Source organism: Neltuma alba, unplaced genomic scaffold (assembly GCF_004799145.2).
Source record: "Neltuma alba isolate B1F8T4 unplaced genomic scaffold, ASM479914v2 tig00013026_pilon, whole genome shotgun sequence".
NCBI lineage: Eukaryota > Viridiplantae > Streptophyta > Magnoliopsida > Fabales > Fabaceae > Neltuma > Neltuma alba.
The window spans coordinates 66,796-91,384 of NW_021637373.1; the positions used below are offsets into that span (position 1 = coordinate 66,796).

Below are 24,589 nucleotides of genomic sequence, written 5' to 3' on the forward strand. Positions count from 1 at the left end.
AATTATTTTTTTTTCATGAGACCTCATTGTAATCCTTTCTAAATTGGTTTAATTACCAAGAAGTTTTTTCAAAAAAAAAACTTAGATAAAATTTCTCACATCCATTATCTTAAATTTTTCAATCATACATGACTATGTGTTCTTTTTTGTTCAACATGAATTTTTAATTAAATACTATTAAATGTTAATATTTTAAAAAAAAAGTGCACATATTCATATGTGATCAGAAAACTTGACATAATGAATGTAAAAAACCTGATGAATTAATGTAATTATTGTGCTTTTTTTTTTAATTTTGCACCAAGAAGCACTTTAAACATATATAGATCAAACCAAGCATTTCAAACATATTGTTATTTTAGTTCTAATAGAAGTTTATATTTCAATATAAAAAACGTATCTTTTAACCTTATATAATATTTTAATTATTTTAATTTTTAAATTTTTTGAAGTGCTTTTTTGAGTCATCCAATTTAATATTGTTTATTTCATTAGCAAAAAAATACCAACATTAAAATTTAAATTTTAATAAAATATTATCAGAAACAGAAATATGAAATTTATTTTTTTAAAACTAATTAACATAAAAAATTATCATTTAAAATTAAGGATATCAACATTAGAATATTAGAAAAAATAATAAAACTAAAAGACCAAATTAGATTTTACATAAAGTTAGAGGATAGAAGATGCCATTTTATTTTTATTTTGTGAGGCAAAAAAATATTTTTATTTTATTTTGCATGATAGTTAACTATAAAATATGAAGTTGATTTAGGGAGTGGTCGAAATAACTTTTAAAGCCCCGAGCAAAGTAAAGTAATTTTAATAGACAAAATAAATAATATGTGAAAAGAATTTTATTTTAATCGATATAAAATATTTTTTAAAAAGTAATTGTAGGCATTGTCACCCCCCTTTATAGTCAAACCGATGAATTAACCTTGATTGTGATTTGACCAACGCCTTTTGAGCTCTTCGGATTTCCTTGCTTTGGCCTTTAACTCAACCAATGCGCCATTTCTTCTTTATTAGTAACCCGAAAGGCACATTTTCAATGCACAACTTATTTTGGCAATTTTTTCAAAACAATATAGAAATTACTAATTAGAGCACGAAAGAATAAAATATTTTTGTTTATTTCCCTCAAAAATATATATTCAATTAAATAGTTACGAAAAGTATGATGGTGATTCTATTGTTAGAAATATAATTAATTTCATCTAAAATACTTTTCAGAAAATAATATTAGGATCAATAAGTAATATTTTCAAATTTTTGTCAATACTAATTTTGTACTATTGATTTCACATCTCTCTCTCCTTTTTTTTTTTTTTGGCCGAGCACATTTTCTCACCTGTTAGAAGATTTTTCGCATTAAGTAGGACAGACAAACAAATTAATTATTTCTTATACATGTCAATAGTGTCATTAAATATTTTTTAACATTAAATATATTTTTAACATGGACTAACTCAAAATATGATGTGCTGCCTGAGGAGTCTTATATGGTCACTCACTCGAAATCTACTACCTCTCTCCAATCTTAAATATAAAATCTATTTATAGTATAATCATATTTATATTGTGCATATAAATTAATATATTTATATGAAGGGCTATATAGGAAGTTACAATACTAAAAACCCTACATATTAAATACATTGTATTTATTTAAATTATGTTGGTTCATAAACCAACATATCGTTGCGACTTTTATTTAATAAGGTGTTTTCCAAAACTATTCTTCAAGGTATCATTCTATGGTCTATATAAACCCCTCAGCATCACTTCATTTGGACACAACACAACACAAACACTAAAATCAAATTTATTACTTTTGTCTTTGAGTACACACACAGAGATAGAGTCAAATTATCACTTTGTAAAAGCACTGTTATCTTTGTTTGAATAGGAAATTCACAGGTCATCCCAACTTATATCCAATAAGATAGAAATAGGTAGGGGTGAATTAAGCCTAAAAGAAAGTGCTGCCCCACACCTTGAAGACATCATGCACTGCTCTCTTTCCTCATCTTTTCTTCTTGTACTTTTCAAGAACTATTCCTGCCAATATATATTACCTTTGTCCTAATTAAAAACATCATTTGTACTCTATAATAAATATTATAAATTAGAATTGGAGGTAATATATATTATCATGTTTGGAAAAGCACACTTGTAGGTGAATGATCAAACACATACAGAATTTTCAGATTCACTTAGCTTTTTTAAGTTTTAATGTACATACATATATATTGAAACTTAATATATATTTTTAGGGTTAAAGTATAATTTTAATTTTGATCTTATTTCTCAAGTGTAATTTTTCTCTATGATCTTTTTAGTGGTGCAATCTTGATCTTTTTTTTGTACAATTTGAATCCTGAAGGGTAAAATTGTACCCCAAAAAAAATCAGAGACAAAATTATACCTAAAATATAGGAACAGAAACAAAATTACACTACTAAAACATTAGAAACAAAATTATACTTAAAAAATAAAATAGAATCAAAATTGTACCTTAATTGCATTTTTTTAAGATCGCATCGGGGAAACACGTGCTCATGTGATTGGCAATTTGACATACCAAAGTATATACCCGAAGCAGATCCACCGTCCCCTGCCGGAATCCACAGCTTTGTCATGACGTTAATGCTTTTAGTCTCTTTAACTTTATTCTGATGGGGACAAACAATATAAAACACTATTTCTGTTCTTTCTGTTCTGCTCTAAATATAATATTCTTATGTCAACGATATAAAGATAATATATTTAGAACCGGAAGAGTAATATTAAAAGATTTAATTAAAAAAATTATAGGCACAGAATCAAAAATTGAAAAGAAGTATAGATGCTTATGAAATGATTTTTTTAAAATACAAAACATATTTGTTTGCATAAAAACACAAGCACCATGGCAATGTCTTGCAAGCAAACAAGGTATTTAATGATAATTAGCTTTAAAAGATTAATAAAATTAGTTAAACGAATTATTTATAAAAATCTTTTTTAATTTTTTCTAACATATCCTATATAATTATTTGCACTAGAAATTACACCTCATTAAATCCCTTCAATACACCGTTCTCTTATTTTATTTCTTTGTATTTTCTTTTATATTTTATTTATTTCCTTAGATGTTGATGTGCACGAGTGATAATGCATGATGTAGAACTTTTTTAATCCATCTTATTGGGTCGGCTCATTTGAAATAAATATCTTAACCGAATCAATAATGATAATTCAAGAAAAAAATATAAATTCATAAGATAAAGTGAATTAAAATTTTATATTTTAAGATGAAAATAAATTCCTTAGCTAATTTTTTTTAAAAAACATAAGGAGGTATTAGAATTGTAAAAGTATACCCATGACCTGGGTTTAATAATGATACTAAAGACAGTCCATATTGCAAATAAATATTAAAATTCCAATTCCATCCCTCTAAAATATTATGCCCACCTTTTTAAAGCATATTAGAAGAATTTGAGCCATAACATTTTTCTTGAGCCTAGTCCACTCCTCATCTCTCATCACATTAGTTATTGTCAAATGTCAATATTATAACAAAATCATCAAAATAATAATATCAAAATTTAGTCTTTTTTGTTGTTGTCTAGGGTATCCTCTCACCCGAACAGTAAGAAACTAATTTCTTGAGATACTATCGGAAACCCCTTTTAATAATGTATTTTTCATATAAATCGCCCCAAAAATCAAACATTGAACATGATATTTAAAATGCGCAAGTCTCTTTCACTTAGACCAATGCTTTGTTGGTAAATTTAGTCATTTTGAGAGATATACTTGCCTATTCTCTCAACTAGTGTGAAGAATCTAAAAGCTATCATCAAGTAAGCGTTGGATCACGCCCACAATTTTTCTCAATTGTCTAATTAAATATTTTTCCCATGGCATCTACTTAAACAGAGATCATATTATCTCTGCTATTTAATATAAGAACTAATTAATTAATTTGAACAAATTAAAAAAACTAGTTAAGTTAATTATTTGTAATAAATAAATGTTGTCTTTCCAAAAATATTCTTATTAATTAAATGTATTGGCTAAAATTACTATTATTATAAAGGACTACTTTGAAAAAAAACTGATAAATATGATAAATAAATAAATTAAAATTATATTTAAAACCAAAATAAAATTAAATAAGTTCTTATATTAGACACAGGAGATATAATAATCATTTAAGCCAGGAGAGAAATGTAGATAAAGATGGAGTCCATTATCGTGGGTCTCATGTGGCTTCCACTCTGCATCCCTCTTTCGCCCGAAACACCATAGACCTGGATTCATTAAATTGAGAGGAAAATTATTTTTTATATACTATTTAAAATTTTTTTACCAGCAATTATTTAAAGTTTTTGTTGTTGAATTATAGTATTTGAATATTGTGGGGTTTAAATGGAGATAACATTTTAATGTGATATTTTCTTAGATTTTTAATACAAGATATTATTTAATTTTTATTTTGGTTTTAAATATAAGATCCCAGTCAATTTGTCTGTCATACTTATTTATTTATTTTCAAGATAGTTTTTCTAACAATAGTAGTTCTAACCAATAAATTTAATTAATAAATATTTTAGAAAAGACAACACATATTTATTACAAATAACTAATTTAATTTATTTTTTTAATCTATTCAAATTATTCAACTAGCTCTTATATTTAGGATTAGAGGTAATATTTTGATTTTAAAGTTGGGACCTATAATCTTGGTAAATTCACTTGACCATCAATTAGTGAACAATTAAATTAACACTATAAATTTCAATAAAAATATGGTATTAAATCTTTGACCAAGAAATTTGATAATTTTTCTCAACATGAAAAGTTACGTTTTTTTTCCCCCACGTGCATCTAGTATTTTGGGCTTATCCCACCTTAATGAAGAATTTGTTAGGATGTAGATTAAAAAAGTTTTGCTTTAATTATATGAATTTTTTTTTGATAAGTTACCTAAACACCCTTAATTAGAATAAAATCGAGCATGACCCTTTTATGTGGGAAGCTATTTCACCGAGTATTTAACACAATGCATTCTTAACATATTTTTACTCAAGAATTTTAGTGTTTGTTTGACATCATTTATATAAACACTTATAAAATATTTTATACAAATTGAGATAAATTTTTTTTTTTACTTATCTTATAGTATTTCATAAACTAAGATTAAAAAGATACTTATAACTCATTTTAAACGGGCTGGTAATATATTTCTTTTACCATTAGAACAAAAGTGTTAGGCACTACGAAATTTCGTGGTTTTACCCCACAAAAATCCGGTTTTTCATTTTTGTTACCGTAGAGAAGTCGTATAAATAGGTCAAAAGAAGAGTAACACTGAAAAAGTCATAATTTTTGCACGATGAAAAATAATACTCCTCCGTCTATAATATAAGACCTAATTGTTGAGTTAATTTTAGTCATAAATATAAAGCTATTTCTTATATAAATATTTCTAATTTACCCTTTTGATTATACCATGAATAACTATAAGTCAACTATAAAAAGAGAAGAGAGAGAGAGAGAGGACTAAAAAAGAAAGATATTATGATGTTTAGAGAAAAAACATATCATATTTTTTTAATTAATTAATTTAATTAATTTTTTAATATAATCAAATTAATTAAATATGTTTTATATATTAACCGGAGGAGTAACTAATTAAACCTTTTTTATCGGGTAAGCAGTTCACCTCAAATTATTTCGGGCACTAAAGACGGCCAAACTTCTTTCATTACTGTACTATTTAAGTATTAATTAAAAAAGATTTTTTTTACTCTATCGGGAAAAATTCTCTATCATGCCGCCGCCTGCGCGCAATGCGCAACCCCTTTTGCTTTTACTTTCTCGTCTCCACGAAGTCACACATAACACAATGCGTCCTACGCACTTTGCGTATTCAAGTCCAACTCTTTCTCTCTCCCCCCACAGTGGTTAAACTGCGTTGACTGAGATAAAATCTCTGTCCTTTTTTCAACTTCCTTCTCCAATTTTCTGCTTTCGAACGCATCGTCCACCTCTGCCCTAATCTTCCCTTCCCTTCCTTTTCGCCGGAGAATCGTCGCCGGTACCTTTTTCCGATTAATCACACCGCTGCCTGTCGCGTCGGTAATTTCCCTGTCAGTTTTATTTTTTCCCTTTCTCTGCACGTTCATCTCCGGCCTTGTTACCGAGATAGGGTTCAAGAAACCCTAGTGTTCCCTTTGCTGTTTTTGCTGCTGTGCAATGAACTCAGAGATATATTTGGATTGCTTCAGCTCATTGACTTATATAAGCATATGTTTGTCTCGTTGGGTAATTACTGATTTGGCGGCCGTTGTTTTTCTTCTGGTTTGTTATTTGCTTTGGGTGGTTTTCTCGATATGAAGAGGGTTGAGGTCTAGCGAGGATCTCCATTCGTACGGAGACAAAAATGGTCTGCAAAGATTCGAATCTGAATCGATCCTCTTCTTCTTCACACCGAACCTTTTACTATAACCTGATAAGTGCGGAAGGGATTGCTTTCGTCATCGTCTTCGGCGTCTCGGTATGACAGGGATCGAACGATGGATGAGGATCGGGAAGGCTCCCGGTTGGTTCGGAAGCGATCAGACCATGATTTTGATAGTTTTGATCGCAGAAAGGGGTTCGATCGTTACAGGGATACTGGAGATAATAGAGGATATGGAGCTGGAGGGGATAGGGGTTTGATTCAGAGGTCAGAGAGTTTTTGTGGGTCTAGGAGGGATTTTCCGAAGGGATTTCGGTCTGAGAGGGACCGGTCTCGGCGGGAAGGCAGTGTGTTTCATGGCGGAGATTTGGTGGTGGGTTAAAGGATTTCGATGATGGTGGCAGGGGGTGTGGGTAGCAGGGTTGCACTGGAAGATAGAGTAGTGCGGTCTCCCAGGAGTTGAGGGATGTAAAATCCCCGACATGGTCAAAAGATTCAGAGAGCGAGCATTCTAAGATGAGTGAGCAGTCTAAGATGAGGTCTTCTTCAAGAGGGTCAAGAGATGCAAAGTCGAAGTCGAAGTCTCCATCTTGGTCTAAGGATTCAGAGAGTGAACAATCCAAGAGTGAACAATCAAAGAGTGAGCAATCGAAGAGTGGTGGGGTGAAGAAACTGAGGAATTGCAGGTTGAGAGCCGTTGTAGTAGCAGTGAAATGGAGAAAGAGAAGAGAATGGAGCCAGAACCCATGCCTGAAACAGGACCAGAAGATGCTTCTAATGCTGCACCGAAGAATGAAGAGCAGACCTCTATTCCTTTGGACGGTGATGAGAAGGAAATCCAGACTGAAAGCCAGCTCAATGATACAGATACTGCTATGCATGAAATACCGGAAGAGTCAAAGAAAGAAGAGGCAAAACCAGAAGAGAAACCGATTCGGCCAAAACAGAATGTGGAGAAAGATGATAAGCTGCCAGATGTTCAGAATGATCCAACTGGGAAGTGCATGATACCGAAAATGAAATCGACTCCTCTTGTTTATGATGAGGACAAGGCAGAAGAGAGTTCAAAAGTCGAAATGGAGGGTGCGGAGCATGAGAAGCCTTTGCTTCATGAAGAGGAACATAAGCAGGACAGGGGTGTAGATCTTGAAGCCAGGGCAGACTCTGACAAGCCAGAACTACACAAGGAAGTTTCAACGGAAAATGAAGTGCTCAAGACAGATGGGGAAATGACGAGGGAGACTGTGACCAGCAACGTGAAGGATAAAGGCAAAAGTGTCTCTGTTACCCCTGCTGATGTTATTTCATCCTTCTGAAGATGGTTGTGGAATGACAGAGGACCCAGAGATCTTACGACATGCTCTGGCGATGCCATGGAAGGTCCAAGCACAAGGGGCTTTGAGTTGTTTTCCAGATCTCCTGTTAGGAAAGCGAGAGAAAACTGAGCAATCAAGTCTCGACAAACATAAAGATAGAAGCCTTTCAATGGAGGATCTTGATCTTTCTCTTAGTTTGCCCAATGTTTTTGGTTACCTATTGGTGCTCATGAGAGTACACCAGCCCCTGGATCCCCGGTCAAGCTCGAAGTGTACAATCTTTAAGTACATTTCGTACCACTCAGAAGGATTTACCGTGTCAATCAGGTCTTCTCAGGTCAATCTTTTTCATCACAACCCAAGCTGTTCTCTCACACAAAATTCAATCGACTATGAACAATCTGTTCATAGTCGCCGTTATTTCAGGGAATAGATCAAGTTTCTCATGGAGGCTGGCAAGGTCAGTCTCAGACCGATCCCAAACAGAAAGAAATTCCTTACGGTCAAGGAACTATGATTAATGGCAGTGGCACTTTTTGTCAGTCTCAAGCAGCATGGGGCATTTTGGATGGTCAAGCTGTGAAAGGCCAGCCTTCTAAGGTTCTAGAAGGTAGCTCAAAAATGGCCGGTGGACTTGACAGGCAATTGAGTTTTCATAAGCAGCTGTCAGGACAGTCAAGGCGCCATGATGATGTTAGATCTCCTTCACAGAGTGTTGGTTCTCATGACATTGGATCAAGTTATAGTTTTGACAAGAAGAGAGAAATGAGAGACAGGAGTATTGTAGTTTAGTTTATATAACTGCAAGCCAGAAGGAACAAGAACAATTTCAGATGGGTGGAATTGAGTTTGTTGAGACAGTCATTGTAAAAATAATTTCTGAACCAGTGCCTGCAATGGCTAAAAAGTTTTATGAAATGACTGCACAGACTTTATCGTGTTTGAAAGAGAGCATTCGTGAGATTATGCTTAATGCAGATAGGCGTGGGCAGGTACTTGCTTTTCAGAAAGTTCTGCAGAACAGGTCTGATATAACCTTGGAGATTTTACTAAAGGCCCACCGAGTTCAATTGGAAATTCTCGTTGCTTTGAAAACAGGTTTAACTAATTTTATCCAGTTAGACAGCAGCATTTCGTTGAATGATTTAGCTGAGATTTTTCTGAACTTAAGATGTAGGAATATTGTATGCCGAAATCAGTTACCTGTGGATGAATGTGATTGCAAAGTTTGTGCACAGAAAAGTGGCTTTTGCAGGGTGTATGTGTCTCGTGTGCTGTAAGTTTGACAATGCATCAAATACATGTAGTTGGGTTGGGTGCGATGTTTGCCTTCATTGGTGCCATACGGACTGTGGATTACGTGAATCATATATTAGGAATGGACGCAGTGCTACTGGGGTCCAAGGGGTAACCGAGATGCAATTTCATTGCGTTGCCTGTGATCATCCTTCGGAGATGTTTGGTTTTGTCAAGGAAGTGTTTCTACATTTTTGCAAAAGATTGGCAGTTGAAGCTCTTTGCAAGGAACTTGAATATGTGAAGAGAATATTTTCTGCCAGCAAAGACATGAGAGGGAGACAGCTGCATGAGGTTGCTGATAAAATGCTGCCAAGGCTGGCAAATAAGAGTAACCTTAAGGAGGTTTATAGCCACATCATGTCTTTCCTTAATGGTAAGTATTTGATGTCTCAATGATTACATATTTCCGCAGCTCTTTTTCGATTCAGTGTTTGCACTATATTTTTACAGCACTTAAAACTGTTTTTTTTCCTGTCAACAGAAAAAGAAAAATTGTCAAGCAAACTTCTTTTGTAAGAGGAGCGAAAAGAACATCTTGGTGATTTAGAAGAAAACTAATTGGATGTATTGATTATCTATCCTGGTTTATCTACTCTTTGGGCAATTACGTTTCAAAGTGCTTGTTGCCTTCCATTCATTTTGGGCTTTTGGCCATGTTAATCACGAATACCTCTTCTCCTGTGCAATAATATCCACCAAATTTTGGACCTGTAGAAAATGCATGCCAAATATAGCTTTTTCTTTTCTAATGAGACAGAGCCAGAGCTTGTACTGCAAAGCTCTTCTTGCTGTCTGCATAAACATATTCACATAATGTTGGTTAAATTCTCAGTTTGAGTAACCGTCTGAAGTTTATGAATGTAGTTTGTGACTGCTTTCCATTCTTTTCAATTTGATCTTTTCCTTTTTATTTTAAAAAATAAATTCCGAGGCTGATGTGGTGAGGCCCCTTTAGGGGGGTTCCTAAATACCCGTTGGAGTACATCAAACAGAACAGCTTAGACTTGACTAGGCTTCCCAGTGGCTTTCTGGTGCGCCTTGGTGAACAGTCAGGCCTGTTTCAAGACTGGTGGTAATCTTTCGGCCCTTCATTGAAACAGCTTAAACTTACTTTTATTAAATCTGATTGAAAGAATCAGGACTCCTAGCCAATCTGCTTCAGTAAGTTTAATATTTTTTACTTGTTTGGCGTCATATGGAACTATTTACTGATGCTATTTTTAAAGCCGTTCACAGCTGTTTTACTTCATGATCATATTTGATTTTTGCAACACTGGCAAATCTTGGTATCTGTAGAACTAAGTTTCATAGACCTGATTTATGTTTATCATGGTATTGCAGAAGGGGAATCTTCGAAATTAGCCTTGGACGCGGAAACTTTTCCTGGGAAGGAACAAACTAAAGAAAAGAACGCAGTTGCTGAGCCCGGCCAGGAAGCTGCCTGGATGAAATCTATCTATTCCGAAAAGACGCCTCTGTTAGAACGACCAGCAAATATCCTTTCTAGCTTGACCGCAATGATAAACGGACTCCACCAAGGGGAATCTTCGAAATTAGCCTTGACGCGGAACTTTCCTGGGAAGGAACAAACTAAAGAAAAGAACGCAGTTGCTGAGCCCGGCCAGGAAGCTGCCTGGATGAAATCTATCTATTCCGAAAAGACGCCACTGTTACTTTAGAACGACCAGCAAATATCCTTTCTAGCTATGACCGCAATGATAAACGGACTCCACCACAGGAGTTGCAGATGAATATCCAGAAGGACTATTGTTTTGATGAATTGGAGAGTATAATAAAAATTAAACTGGCAGAGGCTAAAATGTTTCAAACACGTGCGGATGATGCCAGAAGAGAAGCTGAAGGCCTGAAACGCATTGCCCTTGCAAAGAATGAGAAAATTGAAGAAGAGTATGCCAGCCGACTCTCAAAGTTGCGATTGGCAGAGACTGAGGAAATGCGTAACCAAAAATTTGAAGAACACCAGGCATTGGAAAGAGCACATCTGGAGTACTTTAACATGAAAAGGAGAATGGAAGCAGACATTAAGGATCTGCTATTGAAAATGGAAGCGACCAAAAGGAGTCTTGCCATGTGACAAGCTGATCAAGTTTTTTTAGTATAGTTCTCTCGGGTAAATGAAATGTTTAATTCTGAAATTTGTAGGTTTTAGTTCATCTTATTATTATTGTGAGCTTCTGTAGTTCTTGATTTCTAGGTGTATCTATTTGTTGTAGTAGTTCATTTTAGTTTATGCTGCTAACCAGAATCTGCACAGAGATCACATCAGCTATTAGTCTTATAAACAGTTCTATTCAAGAAAGCAATTTAAAGACGTGATTGTGAATTCAATACATACTTTAAAAGACTTCCTGGCAGGTATGCTGTACAGGCTATGTTGTACTGACTGACCCCAAAAAGGAAAGGCGGATGAACCTTGTGAACTTGGTAAATACTGATCAGATCTTTTACTGTTTTTATGCTCAATTCATTGCATGGTTGTCTCGTGCAAATCCGAAGGGTACTTGCTTCTGGAAAACAGAGCCTCTGATGTCGTCTGATCCTTGCTATAAATGAAAGTAAATACGCGTAGAGACTGAACTATGGTATACCACGTATTTGATGAGTCGAGCAAAAAGTTTATCACGTTGAGAATTTCTTTGAAGCAATCAATTATGATCTACGTGTTATGTTTTCAATAAATAATGTAAGGGCAGTCACTGAAATTCGAAACCAGCCGGTCAAATGATCGACATTTTAGGGCTTGCTCGATTTTGTTCCCATCTTTTTAACCATATTATTTTCTAAAATAAAGCGAAAGAGACAAATATGTTGGATCATATTTATTTGGAAACATGCTTTCTGCTATCGGTCGTAGCCTGCCACCACCTTCAATCAACCATTGTTTATATCCTCCTTACCCACCGCTGGCCATCGCCACTGGCCACCTTCACCCGCCACTGCGTGGCGACCTGCCAACCCCATCATCTGGTGATGGTGGTAAATGGCTATGGTTAATGGTGGTGAGTGGTGGTGGTTGCTGGCGGCTGCTGGCCAAGGTGGCAACAGGTGGTTGGCAAAAAGACCACAATAATGAAGCTATCTGCATCTACTTCCTATTTGCCCCCGAGGGCGGAGAAGGCTCTTTTTTTTTTTTTTTTTTGAAAGAACTGGATGTGATTAAAAAAAATTATATTGAGATGCTAGGTGTACCGAGAAAATAAAATTAGGGTAAGAATGAAGTAGTAGATACACCTGAAAAATAAGATTAGAGCGCTAGATATATTTTCACTTTTCTTCTTATCCAAGGATTTATTTTTTCTATTATATTCTCATGTCTAGTTTGAGCTTTATAGTAATCATAAGAAGGCATCAAGAAGGAAATGGTTTCCTTTCCCGGTCTAATTTCTAGGGACCTAATAGATGTGGTGGTTCTTTATATCTCACAATGATTAGATAGAGAATTGATTTATATGTTTGAAGTTCATTTAAATGTTTTACATTTTGTTATTTGAATTTTATTTATTATTTTTAAAAATTAGTGATTTAAATATAAAAAATTAATACTATTTTTCTTTTGAGTAAAAAGGAATTCATTGATCAAAGGGATATGTACAATTAACGAGACACAGAACCAAATAGTTACAGCATTAATCATCTAAGAAAAGCTTCTCAAGAGTTACAAAAATTCTTCGCCTTCATGATATGGTCTGCAAAGGAAAGTGTCTCGTTGATCATCCTGGGTTCCTCGTTGAAGATGAAATTGTTACGAGCTCTCCACAGTTTCCAACAGAGTACGCCGAAGATAGTGCAACACAGTGGGTTATTCTTTGGAAGAATTACAATGAGGTCCCAAGTAATTAAAAAACAAGTCCCAGAAGTTGTCATTCTCATTGTAAGACTTGTTATTTCAGGCTGTTCAGGTTGTTATTTGGGACTTTATAGTGATTATTTCTCTTGTGTGGGACTTGAATGTAATTCTCCCTTATTCTTTGGACAACTTACGTTTTCGTGAAACCAAACCAAATATTCAGAAGCCAGCTTGCGTTGCCTTAGGACATGATTAACTTTTTCTTCTTCAGTGCCACATATGCCTACGAGAACCCTTTCACTATATGTGAGTAATTTGCCTCCCATTGCAAGCCGGGGGAAAGTTCTGATTCTGTTTGGACCAGGTCAGAGCCAAGCTTGATCCCATCGGTTATCTTCTAGCGGGGCAAATGATAACGATAGATGTCTTAGTGGGCCAAGGTTGCCCACCCAGTGATCCATCCAGCTCAAAAAATAACCTAAAAAAAGATTAAATTTAAAATAAGTGACTTTGATTCCTGAAATCTAAAATTAGTGGTTTTAATTCCTAAAATTTGATCTCATTTTGACCTTGAAAATTAAAAATGATATTAACCCAAAAAATAAACAAAGATGTATTTTCAATTTATTTGCCAAATTTTGCTGATGGATAGTGGCATAGGAAAAGTAAATGAATCAATATGATCAAACTCGCCAAACAATAAGACCAGACTGACGAAATGTTTGGGCCTCAGCAAGCTAACTGAAAAGAACATGTTTTTTGGGCCTCAGCAAGATACAATTAAATATAGTATCAATCGCTCATATTTATATTGATTTTTTTTTTTTTATCAGTTGAATCAGCTCTTCAATCAAATCTTGGCAATGAGAGTATTATCCTAATTTATGAATGGTACCCAAGCTCAGCAGAGAAATAATTTGACCTAAATGTCAACTGCAGAGTTAGGAAAGGGCTAAGAATCATTTCAGTTGAGTCATGTAATTACAATCATGTAAAATTTGTCGCCAAATCTCATGCTTTATTAATTACAATGTTCTTAACCTGGTTTTAAAAAAACAAACAAACAAAAAAAAAAGACTGGCATGCTTGGAGCAAGATGCTCAAGAACTATCTTCTCCGTCAAAGTCAGAATCCTCAATAGCCTCAACATCGTCGTCGTCGTCATCTTCAGGCTCATCACTTTCGGTTTCACTCAATACATATGTTTTGGGCCTGCGAATAACCCTCTGAGGTCTAGCTCTTGGTGCTGGTGCAACTTCAACTACCTCATCCAGACCAGGCGACGTGGAAGCAGAACCAGACTGTTCTTCACTTTCAGTTTCATCTTTGTTCGAAACCTTGGCCAGCATGGAACCACTTTTCTTGTTAAATGGGGATTCTCTCATCTTTCTTACTTTCTTCTCCGGCGAGATCCCTGAACTATCAGCTGTTGGCTTCAAAATATCATTAATAAATTTTTGACCCAGAATCTGAGTTTGCTTTTTGGCTGCTACATCACCTCTCTTCCTGGTGGCTGCAGGCGGCTTTTTGGCACCACTCTGAGCTGCAGGTTTCCTACCTCGTCTCTTTTTTTCTGGTTCTGGGGCAATTTGCTGCTGTAACTCAAAATCATCATCTTCAACGTCGTCACCACCAAAATTTTCATTATCGCTATCAGAACTGTCCAAAACTGTAATAGCTGAGGACTTCTTTTTCGCAGCAGCCCTTTTGCCATGTTCTTTCTTTCCAGCAGCAGGCACATGGGGTTCTTCAGTTTCCATGACTGTTTAAAGCATATAATAAGTTATGATATCCCAGGATAGGCGACAGTCCAATACAGAAGCAGTTGTCTGGGAATATTTTACCTGTAGAATCATTACTACCAGATGGGCCAAGGTTATATGCAGCAAGGCGTTCTTGAAGGGATAGCATTTCATCATCATCCTCATCATCCTGATGACAAGTATCAGCCTATCAGGTCAGATTAAGCCCACGAGGCCGTTATATGCGGATGGGATGAAAGGGGGAAAAACTAAACATACCTTCTTATTCTTAGCAGGACCTTTCTTGGTAGCTCCCCCTCTACCTTTTGGTTTAGCAATCTCAGCAGGTTTCTCTGGTGATGCAAATGAAGAGAATCCCAGATGGACGTTAAAAGTTTAAATTTCTACCCATAGCATTCTAATATGCATTCAAGATCATAATACTAACAATCCAAACTTACCAACGTCCATTGAAGTAGATATGGTTTCAGCCTCTGGCTCAACGACCTTATTGTTCTTTCGTGGTCCCCTCTTAGCGGGAGCTTTTGTGCCAACAGCACGACTGGTCCTTTTACTTGCTTGACTTGATCTCTTCTGCTCCTCCTCTGCCTCCTTTCTGTCCAGATCCTGAAAAATAACGTTACATTAGCAAATGAAACTCAACACATTCAAATATGAACAAAGATGATGAGGTTAGATGTTGTCTCCTACATCAAGTTTCTTCTCTAGCTCATCCAAATCTGTCAACCACATAGACGTTGGTGGTGTTGCTTTCAAAATCTCATACTCCCCAGTCTTTTCATCCTTCTCGTTTAGTAGCTTCTGAACACTTTCAATGGTCAAAGTTCCTATTGACATTGACAACAGATACTCATAGTCACCAACACTTGCTCCTTCAGTACTAGCAGACTTTGAACCATTTTCCTGCTCTCCAGAACTGTCATTCTCCTGCTCTTCTGAGTTTTCATCATTTGCCCCAGCAATTTGTGGTTCTGCTGATTTACCTTTCCTTGGCATGGGAGTGAAACCTTTCTGCTTCAGCTCCATCAACAAATCAGCCTTCTTTCTGTTACTTACAACAATCTCTCCGCTCACAACCCCTAAGATAAACCTGACTTTATTATCCAACACCAACAAAAGTCGTTCAAGATTGCCTAATTTATATTTCTGCATGGACAGCCAAATCGCTCATAAGTTCCTCCCTAATTAGCACTGAGACATTAAAATATATACTTATAACCATCATAATCATTTACCTTTCTTCTCTCATAATACTCCAGCCTCAGCGGAAAGAACTCCTCGAGAACTGCATAAACAAAAATATGAACAGTTACTACCAAGGAACCAACAAGTATAACATTCCAAATTGTTCCATACTTCAAGTGGCATACTTTGTTCTGCGGTGTCATATTTCTTAATCTTCCCCTCTGCATCAAAAAGGTGCATGTTGCTTGTGCTAATAGTACCAGTCAGTTTTAACTTCTTTAGCAGGCCTTCCTGCATGATAGCCGTTATCTTGTCCTGCTTCAACCTAATTTCTATATTTACAGTAGCGTCATCACCATTTTGCCTGAAATCCTGAAGACAGGAAAAACTACTTGTGAATTAAGAGAGACGAGCAAAATTACTATGAATATGTTGGATGCTTTTCTTAGGTTGAGGCATGGCACTTGCAAAAGGGAGTCATTTTTGTGCCTTATGCATGAGATGCTTGTATAAATCAATAACATATGGACAGTTAAGTTTATCAAATCATGATTCCAAGAGCGTCCCAAACTTCTGCACGCATATGTTAGCTTACCTCGATGAGGGTATCCTTGGCATTAGGCGTCCCATCAGTAACAGATTCAAGGAACTGCTTATAATCTTGAGTCCACCTACGGATAGGCAATTCTGTGATCCTGAAAGTTTGCTCATCTACTTCCTCTATCATACCATTGACGTTGTACCCACCTTCCTTGGCACTTTTCTCAATGATTCCTTTAAACCCTTTGTACCATGGATCCATGGGTACAACTTCTTCACCTTTCAACAAGCGCCTAACATTAGCAATAATGTCTCTTGGGTTATAATTCGGAATGAAGGAACTCCATCCGGTACCAATCCCTTCACTGCCATTGACAAGAACCATTGGTATGACTGGCATGTACCTGTACGATCATTAAACGAGGATATGATTTAGTTACCAGGTTCCTTAATCCAAAATAATGTTTCATTGCGAAAAAATAGGAGAGCATAATACCAGTTCGGTTCAATTGACTTCCCGTCTTCATTAAGATAGTCCAGAAGCTTATCATCATCCTCCGCGAAGAGACACCGAGTTACTGGACTGAGTTCAGTATAAATATACCTAGCACTTGCGTGATCTTTGCCACCCTGTAAGAAGCAATTGGCCATCAAAATACAAAACATGAAGCCTCAATGGTGCTAGCACATCAAGGATAGAGTTGTTTGCCTTACCATGTTACGAGTACCAAATTGACCGTTTGGTTTGAGAAGGTTGATGTTGTTACTACCCACAAAATCCTGCGCCATTCCGATGATAGTGGTAGAAAGACTCTGCTCACCATGATGGTAAGCTGAGTGCTCAGACACATAACCAATGAACTGGCCAACTTTTATTTCTTTGAACAACTTTTTCTTGAATGAGCAGAAAAGAATCTTCCTTTGACCAGGCTTGAGACCGTCAACCATTGAAGGAATGGACCTTTGAAGATCCGCCCTTGAGAACAATATGAGCTCTTTGTTAACGAAGTCTCTGTAGTTTATATATTTTGCCATGTGATCACGGTGAGTGCCAGGCTGCAAGAACAAAGGGAGGTTAAAATTTCTGATAGGTATCATACGATGGACAAAACTAATTACTTGGTCAAATTATATCAAACCTCAAAGTTACGGATCCAGGTCTTCCTATCTTCTGCTTTTTTCTTACTAAATGCCAGCTCAATTGCAGTCCCATCCTGGTCATCTTCCCAGACAAAGTCTTTCCTGTGCTTATCAAGATCTCTGAAGTACTCTCTTCCTTCCTGGGGAGAACTTGTTCCCAGACCCTACAGGGGTATAAGCAGATCAGTGCGCATACAAGGAAAAGCTAGACCCGATGGAGGGATTTCAGACAGTAATGGGGTTTAATGCTTCCAAATTAGATCAGACAACAAACCTTATAGTACTTTATCTTCCACCCATTTGCATTATTCCCCAAACTTTCTTTCCATGATTCGAACTCTGGCATGGAATAAAATGATATTTTTGTCCCATTCGTGTGAAAAGCCTGTTGAAATTTGATTAAATTAAATAATCAATCCAACAAAATGTTCCTTTTGGCATTATGCATTGCTAATTAGACCAGAGTACAAACCCTTATAATCGGAGTTGTGAATTCAACCAAGAAAGATGGAACTCTAAGCAATGAAGGCCAGAAAGAATGAATGAAGTTGATCAGAAGCCCTTTGATGTGGGAACCATCATGATCCTGCACCCATAAACTTCAAATTCTCAACCTCCTAAAAAGCAAATAGACCATTTGCAAGCTTGTTTCCAACCGAGTTCTCAAGGTTTTCTAGAGAGAAAACAGAAGACAGAAATCCAAAGTAACTGACCTGATCAGCCATAATCATCAAATGACCATATCTCAATGACTTAACGCTGTTATACTCCTTATTCTGCTGCAGCCCAAGAATCTTCTTGATATTTTGAATTTCTTCATTCTCACTTATCTGCTTGCTGCTTGCCTCTCGTACATTGAGCAATTTGCCCCTTAATGGAAAAACACCATAGTGGTCACGACCCACGACAGAGAGCCCAGCCATCTTCATAGAAGTTAAAGTAGGTCAGAATTTTTTGAGGAACAACTTATTTAGTACTAGTGTTATTATGGGGGAAAAGCTTACCGCAAGAGCCTTGGCAGAGTCTCCCTCTGTCAATATCAAGGTACACTTATCGGAATTTCTTCCTCCTGCATCATTAGCATCCTCAAGCTTTACAATTCCGCGAACTCTCTGGGTCTTGGTTCCATCGGATTTCTTCAGATCTTTGCTCTGCTTGAAATCTGCCCATGATAAGAGCGTGTCCACTATTCCAGAATTTGACACTGCAGATATATATTTAAGCAAAACACCAAGTTATATCTTCAATATAATAGGTGACATATGCCCGTAAGCAATTCTTACTAGTAGATATTTAAAATAACGCTAAGTTATATCTTGACGAACCTTCCTTCAGCAATGATTCTGGAACATCACATTTGGAACCAAAACTATTTTGGCGAGTAGTAAGAGTTTCCTTGGTTTGCGAATCAAAAGCAGGGTTGTCAATCAGAGCATTGACGAAGACCCATAAATGATTCTTCACATTGTGCGCTTTGACATTGGCATCCTTTTTCTTCTTGTTAACTTTGTTCATCACATAATTTGTGATTTGATTGGTAATGTAATCAACATGAGTTCCGCCCTTGATTGTATTAATAGAGTTCACAAAACTGACCTGGAAAAACCAATTCATATTCAAATTACAAGCAAAAAAAGGTATTAACAACAACAACAATAACAGTGAAATATCATGCTTCTTCAATTACCTGTTGAAATTGTCCATCACTTAAACTCACACAGATTTCCCACCTATCACCTATTTTTGCATGAATCCTAACAATGTGAAAAAAATAGACAAATGAGTATGGTTGAAGTATAAAAATCATAATAATACTCAAACCGTGATTCAGAAGGGAACCTTGGAAGGGGTACTGGTCTGGATTTCTCAGCTGATTTCAGGTAGAGATCAGCATAATCACGGAACGATTTTAATCGAATCAAGCGCCCGTTAAGTTCAACCTTCACAGTCTTTCCAAGACACCCAGCTAAGTCCACAACCCGCTTCTTCATTAAAGCAACAACATCTTCTTCCAGATAGCTCATTTTGAACTTCTCTAAGTCAGGCTTAAAGGAAACCTTAGTCCAATTTTCACCCTCTTTGCATTTTGTTATGGCCGGCTCAGACTTCTTCCCCATGTTGTTGGAAAATACCTTTCGCAGATGAAGATGCGTTTAATATTTGTATAGCAATAAACGTACTAAACGCTAAAAAAAATTTGGTTGAATGCGGAATTATAAAGCTATACAAAACATGAAATATTCATCTACAGTTGAGGTTATCGTAGATCAAGAATGCAAGACGGAAAGCATGTTAACCAAGAAACAAACTTGGGATCACAAAAACTATATCAAAGCAAAGAAACATAAATATATTTCGATTTCACTAATCTACGCAACTATAGAACCTGTGCAGTTCAAAGAAAGACGACGAAGCTCAATTTAGATATATTAAGTTGAATAGTCACATCGGAGATCTCGGGTTTTTCTTAAGACGAAAATCTTCAAGTTTTTCAATTCATTAGAATTACCAATTAGAAACGAAGAAAGATGTGCAAAATCATAAATAGTAAAAATTTTCAGAGTTTCAAATTTTGAAGGAAATGATTTATTAAAATCCATAATACCTGTTTGTACTTCCTCTGGCGCTTCCCATCAGCTGTCTCGATCACGAACTCTGTCGAGAATATATTGGTAAGCTTCGCACCATACCCATTGCGACCACCGGTCGTCTTCTTCACGTTATCGTCATAGTTACTGCTGGTTAGCAAATGCCCAAATATCAGTTCGGGCACATACACCTGCTCCTCCTGATGGATCTCCACAGGAACCCCATCCCCATTGTTGTACACGCTAATCAAGTTCTGCTCAACATCGATGACAACCTTGAGGGAATCCATCGACGGATCCCTCTGCTTGTTATCGGCCGCGTTAACCAAGATCTCGTCAAAGATCTTGTATAGGCCCGGGACGTAGGTCACAGGGCGATTGACCATCTCATCGTTCTCGTAGACCCAGAGGGTCTGAGTGTGTTTCTCGATTGAACCAACGTAGGTATCAGGCCTGAGAAGGATGTGCTCGAGCTGGCTCTTCTTCTGGTACATCTCCTCGATCGTTTTCCCAGCACCTGTCATTGCCGCTGGCCCGATGTTGACATTGTTGCTTGTCTGCAAAGGGCGAGTCGCCATGGCGATTGATTCAGAATGAAGTTGTTCGAGATTTGAGCGAAGAGCAAGAGCGTCAAACAGACACGGAGGAAGTGTCTGAATGATTTGGAGAGAGCAAGCGAGATTCAAAACCCGGTGAAGGCGAAGAGAATGGAATATAAATGAGGGTTTAAACTGAAGTGGCCAACGGTCATGTCCTCAGACGAGTTTAAATTTGAATTTGACATTCGAGCGGGACTCTTCATTTTGAATGCGTAGGAATAGGATTGGTAGGCGTCCAACGGTTGTGATGCAAGTATTGGCAAAGAAAAAAAAAGCAAAAAGAAAAAAGAATGAAAACATTTTTGGGGCCTTTATGGGCCAAGTTATTGGCGAATGATTTGTGTTTGAAAAACTTCACGTTGGCAGATTCTTTGGATTCCAACGGTTTTGATCAGCAAAAAAAGGAAAGATACAAAACCTTAATCGGGATTACTGTAGGACTTTTACTCCTAAAAAGAATTGGGCCTTTAATGGGCCAAGTCTTGGGCCTCTATATATGTTGCTTCCACATTAACTTGACCCTAGCCACGTCAGATTCTTTGAACCCCATATTCTTTTTTTTTTTTTTTAACGTGGCATTGTTTAGGATTTAGGAAGGATAAAACGTTTTTACGGCGAATATATAGTTGCATAACCATTTAATGATTTGGGAAAATTAGGGAAAAGATAATCATAGCATCAGAGTTTATTTGGAATTAACTTTTAAAAAAACAGCTTTTCAATCATAATTTATAAAATACAAAATAAATAAATAAAAGAAATTTTATCTCAATTCAGGAGAAGGTGCTTTAAGTATTTCAGATAAACATAGGCAAACAAATACTTAATTTGGGTAACGGGACTTGCTTTTTCAGAAAATGATTTTATAAATACCATGAGTGGAATTAAGTAGAATATAAGTTCACAAAATTATCTCTAAAAGAGTCACGTATTTTAACTTTTAAAGATGTAATGTGAGATTCAACAATCAGCCAATCGCGTTATAATTTCATCATTTACCAGTGATTTTCTTTTTTTTATCTTTTATTAAAGAAACGAGCATTAATAGTCTAAAATTACAAATGCAATCAAACGGGCAACTTCTTATTTATAATAGTTTGCATGCAACATAACTAGTGCTAAGTTAGAATATAAGTTCACAAATTATCTCTAAAAGAGTCACGTATTTAACTTAAAGATGTAATGTGAGATTCACAACAATCAGCCAATCGCGTTATTTTCATCATTTACCAGTGATTTTTTCTTTTTTTTATCTTTATTAAAAGAAACGAGCATTAATAGTCTACAAATGCAATCAAACGGGCAACTTCTTATTTATAATAGTTTGCATGCAACAGAACTAAGGCTATTGGCATCAATGATTACGTGGTGCTGTTTTTTCTTTTCTTTTATTTTCAAAAACATTCCTCCATTCTATTGGTGATCAAAATTATCCAGGACTCCTCCTGTCCTTAATATAGGATCTAATTATTGAATTAATCTTGGTCTGAAATATAAAACCTATTTATCATATTTATCAGTTTTTCCTAAATTATCCCTATAGATACTCTCTCAACCATAATCAAGTAGAAAAGAGAAGGAGGATATTAAGGAAGATGATTATGGTGTTTTAGGAAAAAAAAAGTCATATTTCTTATAATTAACTAACTTACTTAATTTTTTTAATTTAATCAAATTAGTTAAATAAATCTTATATTAAAGATCAAAAGAGTATTTGAACATTTCTTTTGGCTTTGAAATCAGCATTAATACATAATCCCATACATATGTACGGACCTCGAGAAGATTCATATTTTATGAATTGTCCATGGTATATTAAAAACATACTCTTCCGGTTCTTAATATAAGACTTTTTTAACTAATTTGATTATATTAAGAAAATTAGGTAAGTTAGTTAATTATAAAAAATGTAACACGTTTTTCCTAAAACACCATAATCATCTTTCTTAATACCTCATTTCCCTCTTCTACTTTATTATGATTGAGGGAGTATCCATAGAGCTAATTTAGAAAAAATTGATAAATATAAGAAATGAATCTTATATTTAAGACCAAAACTAATTTAATAATTAGGTCTTATATTAAGGACCGAAAGAGTAATAAACTTAAATCTCACACTACACGCTTACATGATTCTGATATATCTTTCATATTTGCATTAATTTATCTTTAGAAAAACTATATGCGTTCGATCCAAGGGAGTTTACGATCCACTCAAGACTATAACAATGGGTTAAACGTACTTTTTATAGAAATAATTGTAATTTAATAGAATAAAATTATAAATAAAATGAAAATCAACAGCTGGATCGCCTTTACGTCCTTGGATCAGTAGCTCTTGATGTATTGCCTCTGATTTTTAATATAATGCTAGCATATACTACCTCTAATCCTAATTATAGGAGCTAGTTGACTAATTTGAAGAGATTAAAAAAATAAGTTGCGTTAGTTATTTGTAATAAATATGTATTTTTTCCCTAAAATATCCTTATTAATCAAGTGTATTAGCTAGAGTTACTATTATTAGAAGGATTACATTGAAAAAAATATATAAATATAAGAGACAAAGTTGATTAGAGTCTTATATTTAGAATCAAAATAAAAATTAAAGGAGGTTTTATATCAAGGACCGAAGGTAGTAGATTACAATCCGAATTAAACTAGAAACTAGATATTATATTAAAAACCAAAAATAGTATCACTTAAATTACTTGTTGCAATTATATATTTGAAAAGTTATTGATAAAAGATAAGATAAGCTTTATTCTAAAGAGATTAATAATTATTTTCTCCTATTCTAAATATCAGAGCTTATTGAGGTGTTTTTATTTTTGTCTTAGATAAAAAATCTAAATTCACTTTGCATATTAGATTTATAAATTTTTTTCTCAAGGTTTTTCCCGATTGTTTACATGCATCCAAGATGAATGTCATCAGTAAGTACATGATTAAAAGGAATATTATAGAAAAAATAATGTGTTTATTAGAAATAACTACTTTTAGTTAATTTTCTCAATATATATACTACCTCTGGTCCTTAATATAAGACTATGTTTGATTTTGATTTTGGTCCTAAATATAAAACTCCAATCCATTTTGTCTCTCATATTTATATATATATTTTTTCAAAATAGCCCTTCTAATAATGATAGTTCTAGTTAATACACTTGATTAGTAAGGATATTTTAGGAAAGACAACACCTATTTAGGACAAATAACTAACTCAACTTCCTTCCTTAATCTCCTCAAATTAGTCAACTAGCTCTTATAGTTAGAACCGGAGGTAGTACTCCTCCGGTCCTTAATATAAGACCCATTTAACTAATTTGATCAGATTAAGGAAGTTAGGTAAGTTAGTTAATTATAAAAGAAGTGACACATTTTTCCTAAAACACCATAATCATCTTTCTTAATACCCCTTCCTCTCTTCTATTTAATTATGGTTGAGGGAGTATCCATAGGGGTAATTTAGAGAAAACTGATAAATATGATAAATGGGTCTTATATTTAGGACCAAAATCAACTCAAGAATTGGGTCCTATATTAAGGACCGGAGGAGTATAAACTAATTACCTTTTTTTTTTTTTTAAAAGTACTAATTAAACTTGAAAATGCTTCAAAATAGAGTTACTTGCCAATTCCTCCACATGGGAGCTTTTTTCTCATATTTTATTGCTTCCTCACATTTGTTCACGTTCTTCCTCTCCACATGACCCATAAAGTATCATCATAAAGCTAACCCATAACTAAGCAGCCTTTGTAGGATCTCGGAACTTTCCAATGCCCTTTGTTTCGCCCTAAAATTTATGTCAATTTTCTTACTCCGTATTACCTCAAAACTAAACAACATTGAATCACATCTTAAAATAATCAAATTATGAAGAAATGTTA

General features: G+C 35.2%; 2 protein-coding genes across 2 annotated transcripts; one reads left to right on the top strand and one right to left on the bottom strand.

Moving 5' to 3' along the window:
* The first annotated feature begins 2,917 nt into the window (after window positions 1–2,917).
* On the top strand, window positions 2,918–11,525 carry LOC114733679 (protein OBERON 4). Its single transcript, XM_076303822.1, is given in 17 exon segments — window positions 2,918–2,943; window positions 6,399–6,446; window positions 6,448–6,513; window positions 6,515–6,810; window positions 6,813–6,870; window positions 6,872–6,918; window positions 6,921–7,114; window positions 7,117–7,893; window positions 7,895–7,987; window positions 7,990–8,032; window positions 8,035–8,073; window positions 8,076–8,186; window positions 8,189–8,559; window positions 8,562–9,031; window positions 9,033–9,448; window positions 10,417–10,745; window positions 10,748–11,525. Coding segments are annotated over 17 exon segments (3,807 nt in total). The 3' UTR covers window positions 11,171–11,525.
* Window positions 11,526–13,784: 2,259 nt separating this feature from the next.
* On the bottom strand, window positions 13,785–20,762 carry LOC114733673 (DNA topoisomerase 2-like). Its single transcript, XM_028921172.1, has 19 exons — window positions 20,117–20,762; window positions 19,351–19,643; window positions 19,199–19,265; window positions 18,837–19,107; window positions 18,516–18,715; window positions 18,225–18,434; window positions 17,984–18,097; window positions 17,786–17,896; window positions 17,511–17,675; window positions 17,086–17,427; window positions 16,868–17,001; window positions 16,427–16,775; window positions 16,017–16,203; window positions 15,882–15,931; window positions 15,337–15,792; window positions 15,087–15,252; window positions 14,905–14,978; window positions 14,728–14,815; window positions 13,785–14,645 (listed from the first exon to the last, which is right to left on the bottom strand). Exons 1-19 carry the CDS (start codon window positions 20,675–20,677, stop codon window positions 13,984–13,986), a joined length of 4,500 nt encoding a protein of 1,499 aa, XP_028777005.1. The 5' UTR covers window positions 20,678–20,762; the 3' UTR covers window positions 13,785–13,983.
* Between the last annotated feature and the right edge of the window lie 3,827 nt (window positions 20,763–24,589).

Bases quoted from the DNA above. Each gene is read 5' to 3' on its own strand.
- LOC114733673 (XM_028921172.1), bottom strand. From the start codon at position 20,677: ATGGCGACTCGCCCTTTGCAGACAAGCAACAATGTCAACATCGGGCCA. The intron at 19,108-19,198 runs GTAATTGAAGAA...TGGTTTTTCCAG, and splicing joins GTGATGGACAATTTCAACAG to GTCAGTTTTGTGAACTCTAT. The intron at 14,646-14,727 runs GTAAAATATTCC...TGCTTTAAACAG, and splicing joins TGGTAGTAATGATTCTACAG to TCATGGAAACTGAAGAACCC.